The sequence below is a fragment of the Heteronotia binoei genome, unplaced genomic scaffold, assembly GCF_032191835.1.
Source record: "Heteronotia binoei isolate CCM8104 ecotype False Entrance Well unplaced genomic scaffold, APGP_CSIRO_Hbin_v1 ptg000323l, whole genome shotgun sequence".
NCBI classification, from domain to species: domain Eukaryota; kingdom Metazoa; phylum Chordata; class Lepidosauria; order Squamata; family Gekkonidae; genus Heteronotia; species Heteronotia binoei.
The window spans coordinates 1,227,645-1,245,257 of record NW_026800017.1 but is presented as its reverse complement, the minus strand read 5'-3'; the positions used below and the strand labels follow the sequence as shown (position 1 = coordinate 1,245,257).

Below are 17,613 nucleotides of genomic sequence, written 5' to 3'. Positions count from 1 at the left end.
GACAGAGGGGGGTGCTTGTCCCGAGCGCCACTGGAGGGGGGGGCAAATTGGGTATGGAGTCCATTCTATTCTGTGGGCCCATAAGAAGGCGACATTTTTTAATTTTGCCCTCCCCTCAAAAACCATGTAGATCTGGTCCTGTGCATAGAGAATAGCCAGCAAATCAGTCCTCCTCAACACATGGACAGTAAAACTGTCCATGACTTTCAGGGAGAGGGAGAGACCGTTTTGTTATGCAACAAGGAGCTTCATCTCCTCCTTGCAGGTTGGGAATGTTGGAAATGCTAGTATCAGCCACCATTTGTCTTCTACCAGCCACCCCCAACAGCCAAGACCTAGCATCTGGGATGGGGGTTTCCTTTGTTTCTTGCTTGTTCTCTGTTTTAGCCCATGAGCCCCTCCCCCCCCAAGTCTGTCCCTTTGGAACTGCATGTTTCTTGGAACTGTTCATTAAAAAAACCAAACATGCAATTGTCTTTTGTTAAGTTATTTCCTGGACAGTAAGCATAAAGACCACACTGCCATCTGGCAACTCTATAGGGCTGTCCTCAAAATTGTTTAAACTGGAATAGCCCAGGCAAGCCCAATCTTGTCAGGTGTCAGAAGCTAAGCAGGGTTGACTCTGGCAAGTATTTGGATGGGAGACCTCCTTGGAATAGCAGAAGTCAGGAGGAATAGAGACAGGCTTTATTCAGTCACCTCTCTGAATATTCTTTATGCCCCCAGTAGGGGTCAGTCACCAGAAGTTTCCATGATTTCCAGGTGCACACACTCACACATGCACATGCACACGTATAAATACAAAAAAAAGTTTGGAAGCTTTACCTTGTTAAAAATACTGCAATGAGTGTTTTTACCAGAACATGTCATAATAAACCTGTTTTTACTACTACATTTGCTTCTGGACCTGGTTCAAAGTGCTGGCTTTGAACTTTAAAGCCAAAATGTCCACAGTACTGAAAAGACAATCTTCTCCCATATCAATTAACTTGAGTAGGCTTGCCAGCCTTCTGTCTCCGGCTCCTGTTGCCTGCTGCTGTGGCCAACAGGAAGAAATAGTGTTTTTTTTGCCATTGATGATGCCTTGATGTTAGTACTGAGGGGGAAACAGAAGAGACATCTATTTTTTCTAGGAATCACTGGCAGCTCTATAGTAAAACTGATGGTGAAATCATAGTTTTACTATAGTTTTACTCTAGTTTTACTAGAGAGGATTGATGTCCCTTCCTAGTTTTTCTTGGAAGTAATTTTGCTTCCTCTTTTTTCCTCAGAAGTGATATGCTGTTGGTTACAGCGTCCCCCCGTGCCCCACGGTTGCCCCTGCCACTTGGTTGCTAGGCCACACCTTGCATTCCTAAACCTGAGCCCTGAAATTAGGCTACCTTTTGTCTGGGCACTCTTGACTCATGGGTGAGCCTTTTCAGCTGTGACACCTGGTTATAGATCTCCCTTTCCCAGGAGCTGAGGTTGTGCCATCTCTTCCATCCTTCTAGAGAAAATTGAAAACTGCTCTGCATGTCCATTGGGCCTATGGCATGATGTCATTTCCAAGGAGAACCAAGAAGTAATATCACATCTCTCTAGGAATCTTTGGAAACTGTGTGGTAAAACAATTAATTTTGCACTAGACCTTTAATCCTGGTTTAGCCCTGTCCCCAAACTGGCATTCTACACTAGAATCATAGAATCAGATAAACCAACTCTATGATTCTATTATTTTAGTGTAGAATGTCAGCTTAGAGATAGGGCTAAACCAGAATTAAAGGTCTCATGCAAAATTGGGCTAAGAGTTCCTGATGATTTCTGGAGAGGACTGGATTTTCCCTGGAAGTGACATCATGCTGTTGCTGATTGCCTCCCCCCAACCTCTGTCCCATTCTTGTCTCCTATTCCAATTTTATGTATTTCTGTTGTTAAATTAATGAGTAAAAACATAATTTCTTGACCATTTAGAAAATCCTTGTTTTGATACCTGAAGTAATTCCCTGCAATTAGCAATAATGCATTGCAGTCCTAAACAACATTAAATCCTTGTAAATAAATTTGTCAGTGATTTTAAAAGAATGTACGGTAAATCTGTTTGAGATTGGACTGTTAGTTTTTACTTTAAGCATGACAAAGGCAGCTGAATATGCTATATCAATAAGGAATGGTGTGAATTCTTAACTAGGGAACATTACATAATTTCAAGTAAGTTGAGGTAATAACAGTAGGCATGTTACACCCTTTTATTGCTACTGAAATGGTTAGCTACTATTTTCTGTTTATCTGGTAAAAAGAGCAAGAGTCCAGTAGCACCCTAAAGTCTAACAAAACTTGTGGCAAGGTATGAGCTTTTGTGAGTCACTGCTCACTTCTTCAGTGTTTATCTGGGTACTGAAAATAGGTTAAAACCATTTGTTTTCGTCATCTATATTTCATTGCTTAAGAAAGACAGATGGCTAGAAATGTCTTTAAGGGATGAAAGGAAAAGAAAGGATAATTGTTCCTCTTGAGGATTAATATTTCAGTTATGGCTTGATCATTAACCATTTGAAAAGTGAAATACAGCAATCTGCGAGTTGTTTGGTTGTAAGTAAACTGAAGCTGTGTTTTCTACTCCATAATTTCACACAAGCAGTTTGTGGGGTCTTGTACTTAAGGTCACTGCTCTGCTGTTCCAATTGTAGTTGCATAAACAATAAATACATTTCTTTATTGCTGTTGTTTGCCTTAAACTCCCCCACTGCTGTGCAGTGATAAAGCCAATAACATTGTCTGTTGCATAGATTAATTAACATCTGTCAGTTGATATGAATTTTTTTTTTTTAGCAAATGTTTTGGGGAAAGTATATACTGGTCATTAGTCAGTTCCTAGGATCAATACTTCTAAATACCAAATTCTGGGGGACTAAAACAGGAAGAGCTGATCTTCCTGGCCTACTTTTAAGATGGTTATCAGAGGCATGCTGCTGACTACTGTGAGGAACAAAATGTTGGTCTAAGATAGGGTTGCCAAGTCCAATCCAAGAATATCTGAGGACTTTGGGAGTGGAGCCAGGAGACTTTGGGGGTGGAGCCAGGAGAAAGGCTGTGACAAGCATCATTGAACTCCAAAGGGAGTTATGGCCATCACATTTAAAGGGACAGCACACCTTTTAAATGCCTTCCCTGCATTGGAAACAATGAAGGATAGGGGCACCCCGCGATCCAATCTTTTTAAAACTTGGAGGGTCTTTTGAGGAGAGGCACTGGATGCTATGCTGTAAATTTGATGTGGCTACCTCAAAAAAACAGCCCCTCCCCCAGAGCCCTAGATACCCACAGATCAATTCTCCATTATTCCCTTTGGGAATTGGTCTCCACAGGGAATAATGAGTGCCCAGCAGAAACTTCCGTCCCCCCATCCCCGCTTTCTGATGAACCTGAAGTGGGTGGAGGGCCTCCAAACCGGGGAATCCCCTGATCCCATCTGGGGATTGGCAACCCTAGTCTAAAATGGATGTTTTGCCTTTTGGCCTGAGAGCCAGTTTTTTTTAGTGGTTAAGTGTATGGACTCTTATCTGGGATAACTGGGTTTGATTCCCCACTCCTCCACTTGCACCTACTGAAATAGCCTTGGGTCAGCCATAGCTCTGGCAGAAGTTGTCCTTGAAAGGGCAGCTGCTGTGAGAGTCCTCTCAGCCCCACCACCTCACAGGGTGTCTGTTGTGGGGAAGGAAGTTAAAAGAGATTGAGAACCACTCTGAGTGGAGGGTGGAATATAAATCCAATGTCGTCTTCTAAGCCAGAATGACTTACTTTATGCTGTGATACACATTTATCCCTGTAATATCCCATTTCAGAGTGATAGTTTCCTTATCATGATCTCACCAGAAGATCTAGCACAGCTTACCAAATAGATCTAGGCTTTGATGACACAGCCACTAGTAAGATATTTTGCAAATATCACTCTTCTTCTGCATCGAATCCTATTAAGGAATCTGTGTGTATTACTCTAACTCTTTTCTTCCACTCTGAAAGACACTAGCTCATTTGCATAGTGGAAGCATGCAGCTGTATCCCTGAGACGCTTAGTGTGTATTTCTTGCTGAAAGTGTTTCAATTTGGGGAGTGGGGGTCTCTGATCAGAGGGCAGGCAGAATACCAGTGCTTAGTTAAATGCATACGATTGCTTGGAAATCATGTCAACACTGCAAAAACAATACAAATTTAAATTACAAGATGAGGCAAGCAATGAACGTAAAAATTTCAAGTGCTGTCAGTTTTCATGCAAATTAATGCACCTTGTGGTGAATTTTGGAGGAGTCTTTTAAAACGCATGAAAACTTCTACAATACAAGTTTGAAATGCCTGTAGAGAAATGACCGGATCAGAATTAGTTTTGAGAAAAACGTTGCAGCAGCAGCACCAGAACTCATCTCACCGAAACAAATGTAGATGCTTCGGGCAGCAACGATGCAAAACAGCTGTGAGAACGTTAAATAATGTAAAAGGTGAGTTTCCAATGCAGTGATAGAGAGTCACAAACTGTCAGTGTAAAAACACCCTTAAGCTTACTTCAGAAGCTGGATCACAGGAGACTTGGTTCAACTCATTCCATGGATACTTACATAATTCTTAAAGAAATGATGTTTTGTAATCTTTAAGAATGTTGTATGTTTAATGTGAACAATTCATAAATGATTTTGAGAAACTTCTTTTTTGAAATAAGGTAATATCTGGATTATTATCAGATGTTTGCTATGTATATGTTATGTTTCTAAGATATGTTTGTTCCTGTCCTAGTACAGGATTCTTTGGCAAAATCTTATGTAACATTTAATTGAGGTGTTATTATTGTTACAAATGTTTATACAATTTCATATAATTTGGGTCCTGTGTTTTTGTTCTTTAGTAGGTATTTTTGTGACCTCTCAGTTTCTGGGATATATGAATCCTCATACAAGCAGCACTAGCTCTAGGGATGCCAGCCTCCAGGTAGGACCTGGGTGTCCCCTGGAATTACAGCTCATCTCCACACAGATCAGTTCCTCTGGGGAAAATGAATGCTTTGGAGGGTACTCTCAATGGCATTGTATCCCACTGAGATCCCTGTCCTCCTGGAGATCACAGCCAGATTTTCAGGAGTTTCCCAACCTGAAGCTGGCAATCGAACCTCTCTCCCCAATACACACACACCAGTGGCCAGGGGAACCTGGCAACCAGGGCTTTTTTTTGAGCAGGAATGCAGTTCCGGCTGGCTTGGTGTCAGATGGTGTAGCTTAATATGCAAATGAGTTCCTCCTGGGCTTTTTCTACAGAAAAGCTCTGTATGAAACAATGGTGATGTCATGGAGTGTGGCTTAATATGCAAATGTATTCCTGCTGGCAACCCTAACTAGCTCTTTTAGTAGGAGCAGGAAGGGCCCCACATGGAATTGATGAAATAATGTAAGAACTGTCCCTTCACCCAAAACAATGTTTGTTCAGCAGCTTCATCCGATGCTAGGATATCTTGTCTCAATTGTTTAGGGGGAAATTTGATTCTAATGTGGTTTAGATCAGGGGTGTTGATCTCATTTGTTGCGTGCACTGGATCTGACATAAATGGGACTTTGTGGGGCTGAGCCATGCGTGTTATAAAATGTAATGCCAGGTAGTGGAGATATAAACTTTATAAAGGACACAGGCAAAGACAATTAAAGATATTATTTTTAACTTAAAATACAAAAATGCTTAAAACATTTAGCATTCTTGCAATATTTTATTTAACAGTTTCTGATAACTGACAATGCTTGCTCTGAGGAGCCTCAGCCAATAGAAGGAAGAGAGGCTTGGCTCAGTAACTCTGCTGTGCAGTTGAGAAAGCCTGGCAAAGCAAGCTTTCCCTCCTCCCTTACTCCCCAAGGGAGGAGCCTCAGCCAATAGAGAAAATAGAGGCTTTGCTCCAGAGCTCTTATGTAATTGAACAAGCCTAGCAAAGCCTGTGATGCAGAAGGAATCAAGAGAGGGAGAAGGAAGCAGATGACAGCCATTTGCTCGTGGTCCTGATAAGACCCCTCCTTGGGCTGCATGTTTGACATCCCTGGTTTAGATCTTAGCTATACTTTGTTCTGCAGTCTAAGAGAATCCTTCCCACTTGCCTTTTCCTTTTTTAATTCATTAATATTTTGTCAGCGTTTTTTTTGCATAAAATTATAAGCATTAATTTCTTTAAAATATTAGTAAAATTTAATACAAATAACCACTTCTACTATAAACCGTTGAAATATGTTTGTTCTTAATATTCCCATAAAATTATAAGGATTTAATAAGATTAATGGCACTTATTTCCTCCTCTTTCCCATTCCCCCTGATGCTTTGTAAGTTTCTCTCCCCACTTCCCAGTATGTGGCTGTGGTAGTCCACAGTGTAAACAGAAACTCATACAGTAGCATCTGCGATTTTTTTGAAAAAAAAAAATCTAATTTATTGTGTTGATTTTAACTTGTATATGCTTTATGATATCTGTTGTACATCGCCCAAAGCCCAGCATGAGCTGGGATAGGGCAATTAACAAATCCAATAAATAATGACACATAACATATGGAGATATTGGCTACTATCTTGTTTACACTGAAATAGTTATTTCTTTTATTTGGATTAGCAGCCTTGCTGCCATTGATTATGGACTTCTATTAAGAATTAAAAGCACAGTCAAAACTACATTTTATTTTTTTGCATTTCTTTAACTTGTGTGCTATGATCAAGAAAAATGGCTGCTGCTGTCAGAGAAAATGGCTGCCATGGAAGCTGAGAAATCTAAATTCCCCCCACCCCCACCAGCCATCTCAGCTTTACTGGGATATTTTCCAAAACTTCAAAGCAAAGCAGATTTCAGAAAAATTTAAGAAAAGTGAGGAAAATCCCAGAAGTGCACAAATGTACCACATTGCTATGGGGAAGGGCAGGGGGGACCCACTTCCAAAGAGCATTGAACTCTGGTCTAGGGTTGGCAGGTCTGTGTTGGGAAATATCTGGATACTTTGGGGGTGAATTCAGGAGAGACTGGGGTTTGAGGAGGGGAGTGTTCTTAGCATGATACAATGCCATAGAGCAAAGCAGCCATTTTCTCCAGGGAAGCTGATCTCTGCCAGCTACAGATCAGTTTAGAAAAAGGAGCTCTCAGGCCCTCTTGGAGGCTGGCAACACTACTGGCCAGATAACCTGTGTGTGGAAGACACCACATTAAAAAGGTGTTTACAGCCTACTCACTGCCACACCTACCCCCCTTCAAATTCTTTTGGACTAAATCAAAGTTTGGAGAAAACAGGACAGTAGTTAGACAGAGGGGGGAGGGAGTCTGATGTCTGGATTAGACAGTTGCTGGAAGATCTCAGACAAAATGTTTTATCTGCACATTTATTGCAGCTGACCCATAGTGAGCAGATTCATATTTAGTGAGGCTTGCCAGTAGTCCGATAACGTAGGGGAGTTTGCGATAGCATCTGAGGATTCTGCTTGGAGATAGGAAAGGTTGCTAAACTAGATACATAAAAGTTGACTGCGTAGATTAACAAAATTACTAAAACCTTTTGCTCAGCATACATTGTGTAATTTGGAAAGGGGCATGAATCAGATATTACTGTATTTAAAAGCCCTTGCATATAGTGTCAGAGGTATAAATTGTTATTGCCAAATATATCTCCACACTGGAGGCAGAACAGCAAACTTGCTTGGGTTGACAAAAACAAGTTTATTTTTTTATTGACCTTCTGTTTTCCGGGTGGGGTTAAAACAGTCTGTGTTTCCCTTATTATGCTAAGTGGTCTGCAGATAGTGTTGGCAGGAATCCAATACCACCTCCTGGCTGGTGGTCTGCACCTGCCCTAGTTGCTTTCTCTCATTTATAAAGAAGGGGGAAATCACTCTAATGAGCAAAACTGCATATATTAGATGGGAAGACTTGATCGAGCAGAAGGGGAAAAAAGCACCCTAGGCCACCAGAGGTGTTTTGGGCCCTATGCTGTTTCATGCGTCTGGTGAAATCTTTTTCATATTGTGTCATTCTTTGAAAGTATAGGCATACAATTTGAGATTAACGCTCTGTGCCCTAGGTAATCGAATAACATATTAACCTCAGCCATGATGTAAACTAAGTGGCTTTCCTTTAGCTACAATGAAAATAGACCCTATATTGTATAGCCAACTTTTCATTCCAGTTTTTATTATTACTGTAATTATGGGACTGAAAAGTAATGAATTGGAATTGTTGTGGGTGGGGGAGGGATTTATGCAGTTTTCCTAAACCATTGCCTAGAGTACAATCCTAGACAGGTCTACTCAGAATCTTACTCAGGGCTATTCAGCTGGCCTTACTCCAAGTAAAGTGTTCCTAGGATTGCATTGCTAGTTTGTACTGGAGGGCAAAAAAATACAGGAAAAAACTGGTGTCAGCACCAGAGGATAACACCGTTGCCTCATAGAGAGAGGTAGCAGATGTAGATACAACTGGCATATTTTACCCACAGTTCTGTTTTTGGAACCCCTGCCCAGTTACATTACAAGGTCCCCTGTTATGGTTTTATCCATACAGCTGTAATATGTGTATAAATGCCATAACCATGTATGTGGACAATTACATGGGTCTTTCCTATAAGCTTTTTACTATAATATTATTAGTCCTTCCCATGTTTTATTTGATTGTTTTCATTTATGAATAGCATTGCCAGATCCCCTGGTGGAGATGAGGGTCCCCTCCTGATGGGCCCTACCTCCCCACTGCTGATCAGCTGGCTGACAGGGGCAGGACTTGCATCAAAAAAAGGAGGAGATCCATCCAACATGCAGTGACATATTTATGTCACTGCCCACATGACCTGGAAGTGAAGTCATCATGTCTGGGCTGTCAGGGCAATGCTTTGGTATTTGGGCAAAAACTCTGTGGTAGAAGCCAAATTTACCATAGAGTTTTTGCCTAAATACCAGAGCATCAACCTGACATTGTGGATGTGATGACATCACTTACAGGTCATGTGGGCAGAAATGTTCCCTCTAGGCTGCAGAGTCTTGTGAGCAAAAATTCTACTTTATGAGCTACTGGCATTAAAGTTGTGAGCTACTTCATAAATTAGTGAGCTCTGGGGTCATCCTTCCTGAGCTAAGACAAAAATGTGTGAGCTAGAAGCTAAAAATCTGTGAGCTAGCTCATGCTAACTCAGTTTAGAGGAAACACTGGTGGGCAGTGATGTAGAGACATAGCTGTATGTTGTATGAGCCTCCCTGCTGCTCCTGGTAAGCCCTGCCCTCCCCTGCCAGTTGCCAGAAGGGAGCTGAAAACCCTATTTATAACCCACCTTTCTCAATGGAATTCAAGGCGGGTTACAGTAGCAGATTACAAAATATGACAACATTTGAATCTATCAGCAAAATTCCTAGTAATACAAAAATAATGCAGTTTATCTGGGACTGTAGAACAGAAGAGGAATAAAACACCAAGAACACTATAAGAAAACATATCTATTTAAGGTAAGACAATTGGTGCAGGAAAAGTTTTATTCCTAATAAAAGTCACCTCTTGATCCGATTCATTGCACTATAGCTCTGCCTCTTCAACGAGATTGCCCTCCTGAACAATTTTGCTTTGCACATTTTGCAAAACCATAGGGGCCTTCCTCATAGCCTTAGGTTGACCATTCCATAATGTGGGAACCTCCCCAGAGAAACAGGCAGTTGCTGATTTTACCTGTTTTCAAGATGGCAGGGGGTTGGACTAGATAGCCCATATGGCCCCTTCCAACTCTATGATTCTATGATTTTTGGTCTTACTGAATTGGATGTGAATAATCATCAATGTAATTGGTGAAGGTGGGTCAACATTAGAATGACTGAAGACCTTAAAACAATCATTTTTAATTTAGTTTAATTCAATTTTTAGATTTATATCCTGCCCTAACCTGCAAGCAAAATTTCCATCAAAATAATAATCATAATCATAATTTTAATCAGGTAACAAAAATGTGTGTGTGTTTTAATGTCTTACAAATAGCTTCATATTATATTGCTTAAATTATATTATTATAGCTCTGCAAACTTTGGAGACAATATGAATAATTAACACAAAACTGCCTTAGAGAAAAATTAACTGTTTCGGCATGCTTATGTTTCTGTTTTTAGAGAAACAGAATTTAATGTCGATATTCGGCCAGCTGATATTGCACAGGAAGTGTTGCTGTTGACAACAGAAGGTCCTTTTTCAAATAAAATCTTTTTCAGTTTGGCAGTGAAACTGGAAAAAAAGCTCATAAATAGAAAGCTATGAAACTTAACTAAAACTTGCTTGACAGCACTGATTGCATATTCCATAATGATGAGTTCTTATATATCAAAAGCAGAGGTTGTTTTTTTTTAAATAAAGGCAGTGGTTTGAAGGGTCTCAATTATTTTATGTGTATATTGATCCATAGGTGCATTTACACTTCCCATTTTATAGAATAAGATGGTATTTTATTGGACCTGGCCAGGTGCTCAATAGGGTGTCATGGTTCTAGCACAGCCATATTAGTAGTGTTCCTTGCTTACCTGTAACCATGTGGCACATCCTGGTTACATAAAAGTGGCTGTCTCCAACTTCCCAGTATATTGGCTCATTTAAACATCCTATTTTTGAAACTCCTCTGGCTGCAGTCTAAATGTTGTCTGTCAATGTTTTGCACTTCTAATCCCTTGTGCCTTGTTCACGCATATTTCCTCCATCTCCTCCCCCCACCCTCCGACTTCTATCCAACCTGTGTTCTATGTTCCAATTAATTTTATATACCCTTTCATCAGGAATGCATTCTAGTCAGCTTTCTACTACCCTCACGTGTGAAAAGAGTAAGAGTCCAGTAGCACCTTAAAGACTAACATCTGTGGTTGGTATGAACTTTGTGTGAGTAACTTCTTCGGATACTCATACCCTACTACAAATTTTGTTAGTCTTTAAGGTCCTCTTAACTCTTTTCTACTGCTACAGACAGACTAACTGTAGCACCTATCTTGATCTATCTCACTTACTGTTGGGTTTTTGCAAGTTCCTTCCCTGAAGTCATGAAATAATCAACTGTTCATTTAATGCATGATGATGTCTTGGCTAGCTTAAGGTTACAGACCAATAGAATAGCCTGCACATATTTGCCATCAGAGCTAGGTAGGGTTGCCAAGTCTAACTCAGAAAATGTCTGGGGACTTTGGGGGTGGAGCCAGGAGACTTTCACATTCCTTAAAATAAATAAGTAAAAATACAGCAGTGCAGTTCCCCTGAATACAGTCTTTATTTCCTCACCCTCAAACAGCTGCAAGTTCTGTGTTCTCTCTAGGACTGCCAACCCCCCAATCCGGGCGGGGAATCTCCCACCTGGGAGGTTCTCAACCCGCTGGCCCACATTGGGCCAGCGTGGGGAACCTTCCTCCATGTCGCTGACGTGATGACGTCACCCGGAAGTGACATCATCAAAATGACAGTGCCCATGCGGGGCCGCTCTAGGCGTTTCCAGGAAAACTCTATGGTTTCCCCAGACGCTCTAGCCATTTGGGAGGCAAAACTCTATGGCACACACGACTGTTACCTGCTGGGGGATGAAGAGGATTTGGCAACCCTAGTTCTCTTGCTCTCTCTCTCTCTCTCTCCCCCCCCCCACACACACAGAGCAGCCCAAAAAAACCCCAGTTTGCAATCCCACACTTCTGTGGTCTCACTGGGACAATTTACGCATGAGTTGCTGAAGTTCCAAGTTCTTCGGACTAACACAGGGAAAACAAAGATTCTAGTTTACCCTTTGCTATGCAAATGACTTCTGAAAAGATTATAAAACAGAGGGTCTGGGCTGCTTTCCTTCCTTACTTACAGTTTCACAAGTCACTGGGAGCAGCCATGTTGTTCTGACAGCTCACCCATTCAGCCTGGCTCCTAGATTTACAGGCATAGACACACTGTCTAAAAAGCAGACCTTTTTAAAGCCTTCTGAAGTTGAAAGGCACATGGTGGCTGTGGAGGCAGGGCTCCCCTCCACCAGCCAGTTGAATGGGAACGGGAAGGAGCCTGCAAAATTGGAAGACCCCCTACTGGGACCTGGGGTTTGGCAAGCCTAGAGCTAGGTGACAAAATGCATAATTAGCCAGTATTGGGATGCAGTTGGGTAATCTGTACATTGGACTGGAGAGTAAGGACTGAGTTTCAATTTATGGTCCTTTGTTCAAGCATCACTAATCATTTTAGAAGTCTCAGAGTAAACATGTAGGTTACAGAGTAGACAGGCAGGATGTTTTTCCTGTATTGTTGTTTGTTATTTTTCAACTCTCAGTAAACCCTCCTTTTAATAGAACATAAAGTTTCTGTTTTTAAAGCTAATACATTTGCATCACTGCATTTTTTATCTCTGCTGCATTTACATATACATAACATTTACTTACCTAGCCACTTAGTAATTTTATTTGCATACTTGCTACCACTAGAACATGGGTGAATTCAGAAGGTTGTATGGTTGGGTATCTTCTCTTGCTTTAAAATCAACCCACTGCCCCAATAGTTTTATCATTCTGTATGGAGCACCTAAAGAAATTAAATACAGAATGAGAGGTTCTCTGCAAGAATTACTACAAAGCCCCAATGAAGGCTTGGGGATTCCCAATCAATTTTACAGTATTACCACTCTGTCCTGATGTGCTGATCTTTCCTACTCTGTTTCTTTTGACCTTTGCCTTTTCATGTGACCTAGGGTAATGATTAGTGTAGTCTTGCCATCTCCTTTTCTGGGATTGACCATTGGATTTCCATGGGATTCTGGCTTCTGCTTGACAATTCGGTATCATTGATTTCTGCTTTTATGGTACCAGCTCTTGGATCTTCCTTTGACCTTATCCTTGGCTCCTTGTTCCCTGTCTCTGTCTAGTAGCTTCCTGCAATCCTGGTCTTGATGCTTGCAGAAAAATAGTACTAGCTTGCTCCTCCCAAAAACAAAGATGGTAAGGTAGAAATGCGGAGTACATGATCATTATTTGGCCACTGAAAAGCAGGGTGAGGGCAGATTGGTTAGGCCATATGACAGAATATGAGCATGTCACCTTTTGTAGCTAATTTAATTTTAATGTTAACAGATACTGTCTTATCCTAGGCTCCTGATAATGTAGACCTGGAAGGCATACAGGCCCTGCTCTGATGCTTTTGTGAATCAAATTGCTTGCATCTGTAATGACGTAGATTCTGCAGTTGGTGCAGGATGCCATTAGAATGCAGTGTGGTCCTAGTTATATGAATGACTTTCAGTTGGTGAGAGCTTATGAAGGAGGGCTGCTTAGAAGTGTCTGTCCCACAACATCTAGATTCGATCCTTAACTTTTGTAGCTGTTGGTATCAGGCCAGACTAGGTTGGTTGAGTGGGACCAGGAGGTAATAAATGCCTCTCTGAGGGAGTGTGCAGTAATAATCACCTTGAAAGAGGCAATCATGAAATTCTTCCTGAAGACAGTATCTCTGGACACCCCTAATACCTAGTTAACAACATTCAGTTCTTGGGCAAAATGCTTGAGCAGCTGGTTGGCTACTCAGCTTCAGGCAGTCTTGGAGGAGAGTGGTTATCTAGACCTGTTTGAGTCAATATTGAGGCTAGGGTTTGGGACAGAAATAGCCTTGGTCACCCTGACTGATGGTCTTCTCCAAGACAGTGGCAGGATGACTGCATCCATGTTGATCCTCTTGGACTCTCCTCAGCATTCAGTGTCATCAATTGTGGTATCCGTCCGTAGAGACTGGCTGTGTTGGGGGGGGGAACCATGATTTAGTGGTTCTGCTCAACCTTATGGCATTTATATGATGGGAACCTGGAGGGTTCCATCTTGTTCTTTATGCTGCTTAACTTCTAAATGAAACTGTTGGGAAAGATCGTTAGGAGATTAGGGAGTAAGGTGCCACCAATATGCAAATTATATCTCTTTCTGCTGTAAATTACATTCTGCTGTGAATTACATTCTCATTCTGTGGAAGTCCTTAACAGGAGCCTGGAGGCAGTAATGCACTCTGTGTGGGACTGCCTTAAAAACAGTCTGGAAGCTTCAGCTTGTCCAAAATCTAGCAGATGGACTATCAGGGATGGGATGAAAAACTATCCTGCCTTGATGCATTGTGATATGCTTTTTTTACTTTGCAACAATGAATGAGTCATTGAGGGATATTGTTGGCTTTAATTTTTTGGAAGGTGATTACATCAATCTCTCATTGATGTGGGTCTACATGACTAATTTGTATTGTCAGTTCAAGTACACTTGTGTGCTTTCATAGCTAAGTCCAATTTGTTTTCATGAGTGACTGAAAAGAATGTTTTCATTTTCAAATCTTGCTGTTTGATCAGGCTGACAGATTTTGGGAGGAAGCTTCCTTTTTTCCCAAAGCTTTGAACTGAATACCTGCTGACACACTTTTACAGTAAGTGCATCACCTCATATACTTCTGAACTATCTTATATGGAAAGTTAATATGCTCTAATTCAGGGATGTCAAACTAATTTGTTGTGAGGGCTGGATCTGACATAAATGAGTCTGTGTTGGGCCAGGTCGTGTGTGTCGTAAAATGTAATGCCAGGTAGCAGAGATACAAACTTCGTAAAGGACTCACACAATGAAAGATTTTTTTTTAAAGAATAAAACATGCTTAAAACATTAGCGCTTGTTGGTCTTAATGGGACTTTCTTTGTATCTCTCCCTTACAATCCAGGAAACCGAGCAAAGGGAGCTCTGGCTCCTATTTCCCCAGGGGATCAGGAGGGGGAGAAGCCTCGGCCAATAGAAGGAAGAGAGACTTGGCTCAGTAGCTCTGTTGTGCGATTGAGCAAGCCTGGCAAAGCAAGGCATTCCTCCTCCCTTCCTCCCCAAGGGTGGAGCCTCAGCTAATGGTGAAAATAGAGGCATTCCCCTATAGTTCCTGTGTGATTGAGCAAGCCTGGCAAAGCCAAGATGTGGTGCAGAAGGAACCAAGAGAGAGGGAGAAGGAAGCAGACAACAGCCAGTTGCTCAGGGGCCTGATAGGAGCCTGCCAGGGGCCTGATTCGGCCCTTGAACCACATGTTTGACACCCCTGCTTCAAATCACTTATCCAAGGCAAGCCAGCCAGTGGCTTGGAGAATGCATTTAAAATTAAAGTTGCTTTCTTTCCACCTCTCTCTCTCATTTATTTTCCTTCCTTCCTTTCTTCCTTCCCTCCCTCCCTCCCTCTTGTGATTCTCAAATACCATGTTTATTCTATGTGGCTCTTGCATTAAGCAAGTTTGACCACCCCTGGTTTATATAGTTAGCTAGGTTGGGGTAATTGAGTTTAGATACTATCATTTATATCCATGAACAATTTATTTTTTTGTGGGGGGAGTGTGTAGTCTGGGTTCTATTTTTTACTTGGATATAAACTCAGAGGGTAGTCTGGTCTCACACAAGACATCAAGACTCTGTTTCCCATGGCAAAGCAAGTGAACCAGTTTTCCAAGGTCTGTGTGGATGATTAAGGCACTGGCAGTAATTTCTGTGGGTTTTGTCTGCCTTCCTTATTTTAGACCCATGAAGAAATTCAGAGCAAAAAGAAATTGTACATGGTATATGAATGTGGCAAAACAGCCTTTCAACACTGGCACTTCGTAGAGGGAATAGCAGATTGCTCTGTTTTTTTGCTCTTTAATTGCTTTTCATGAGACATACTCTCTGTTAAGTGATCTATACAGCTACACACTGTTGAGAGGGTGGACTGAGTCAGTTTTACGATGTGCTTAACAATAATGAGGCTCCAGTTGGAAGACATTCAGGCATGGGGTAATTGATTGGTACCTAAATACGCTGGAGGTTTCATACTGTGAAAGTGAGCAGATCAAAAGGGGAGGAGACACAGCACTTCTGCCCACTAATGAGAATAGCTCCAGAGGGAGAGCAAGCTTGCAAATGAGCATCCTGGAGCAAATGGGAGAAGAAGGATGGCTCCCGGACAGTGCAGAGGCTCACCTCGTGTTTCCCACATTGTTGGAATCTGGGGTTAGGATTATAGTACTTTTTATTTATTGTAGTAATAGCTAAACTCTTGGATGAGCAGTAGGATGTATCAAAAGTCTTATCTTGTCTAGTTCTTGTTTGTTGCGTGTCAAAATCCCAGCAATTCTTTGTGGCTCCTACTTGCTTTTGAGAGGATTTCTGAAGGAGTAATTGCAGTTGTTTTGTTTCGTTTCCAAGATGTGACTGATGGTTTCTCTTCTCCACTCCCCTAATCTACAGATCCAGAAGATGGCATAGCAACGGAGCCAGCCTTCCACCAAACTGGGGTCCCTCTGTGTTCTGCCGTTGGACTGATGTGAAGCTTTTGTTTTGGGCTGAAGGAGCTTGTCCACTGCTTGTCCTGAAAGCCATTCATGAGCCAGCAGGATGTGGTTGCCGTGCTTTCAGAACGCCTTCTCATAGCTGCATATAAAGGGCAAGTGGATAATGTTGTGCAGCTTATCAACAAGGGTGCCAAGGTAGCCGTTACCAAGGTAACAGGGGAAAAACTCCTTACAAATTCACAGAACTAACCTCACTCCCAAATCCTTCTATCTAATAAATGTTCTCCAGGCTTTGAAAATGTAATTGTTCTTAGAAGGGATGTGGATGAGGGGGAGTTGTTTTTTCTTTCTTTCTTTTTTTTTTGCAGCTGTATGTATGTGGCTTAGTTAAGTCGTGATTTTGCCCCCCTCCCCCCTTTACTGCTGTTTTTCTTACTCCAGGAGGAGGAAAACAGCCACAGTTAAAAATTGACAAGAGTTACTTAACAATGAAAGAATCATATTTTTTCCAAGTACACACTTGCATTTTGCATTGGCAAAATAATTATTGTGGAAGGAGAAAATTCAGAAGGGGAGGGAGCTTTTTGGTGTTTGATTAAAAAAAAAACCCAACCCTTACCATGTACACATCAAAAGGGAGAACAGCACCATTTTAGGGAATGTTACTTCAGTAATAAATAGTATATTTTGGGAAGCAGGGCTGCAGATGAAAACTGGATCCTCTTATGGTTAGTGAGATTCTGGGTATTTTTAATAAATACTTTGTAGTGCTGATGTTTTTCAAACCTCAGAGATCAGATGTTTGGGTGTTTTTAAATTTATTTTATTTTTTTAGCCATTAGGGGTAAAACCAGATGAGATGCTGGAAGGTCTGTGATTGGCTTTTCAGTGTGGGGTGCTTTTTTGTTGTTGTTGTAAGTTTTAGCTGTATGGATGGAGGTCTTGACTCACAGAGGGGCCATGACCTGGTTGCGGGTGGGGGGAGCAGGGGTTAATTGTTCCCTCCCTGCATTGGTTTTTCAGGTTGCCCTCCCCATCTGGTACTTGTCTATTGAGGAAACATACAGGAAACCTTCAGCCAACATGAATGTTTCACTGAATGCTGCAAATATTGTCTTTGTGGGGCTTTGCTGGAAAAATAGTAACCCACACTTGTATTCTATATCCAGCCCTCATCCAATCCTTCTGAAGCTGTGATTTCCAAAAAATAAAAATAAAACAAACCTGTAAGCTTTCAAACCAGTAACCTGTAACCTGTAAAAGTTCAAACCAGTATTCCAAGAGACTTCCAAGTTTCAGCCGTATTTTGTTTGAAGAGCAACAACTATCCAACCTGTATTTATTTATT

At 41.4% G+C, this 17,613-nt stretch overlaps 1 protein-coding gene across 5 annotated transcripts in view; it reads left to right on the top strand.

Annotated features, from left to right (window-relative positions):
- Nucleotides 1–17,613, top strand: part of LOC132590597 (ankyrin repeat domain-containing protein 6-like) — a 108,090-nt gene that overhangs the window by 42,427 nt on the left and 48,050 nt on the right. For 3 of the 5 annotated variants that reach the window (XM_060263547.1, XM_060263552.1, XM_060263548.1), the window contains exon 2: nt 16,222–16,475. In XM_060263547.1, coding sequence (XP_060119530.1) covers nt 16,356–16,475 — 120 coding nt within the window. In that variant the 5' untranslated portion in view covers nt 16,222–16,355. Of the gene's footprint in view, nt 1–14,324; nt 14,399–15,959; nt 15,985–16,221; nt 16,476–17,613 lie in introns of those variants that run through there. The other 2 variants (XM_060263546.1, XM_060263549.1) reach the window with 2 other exon arrangements.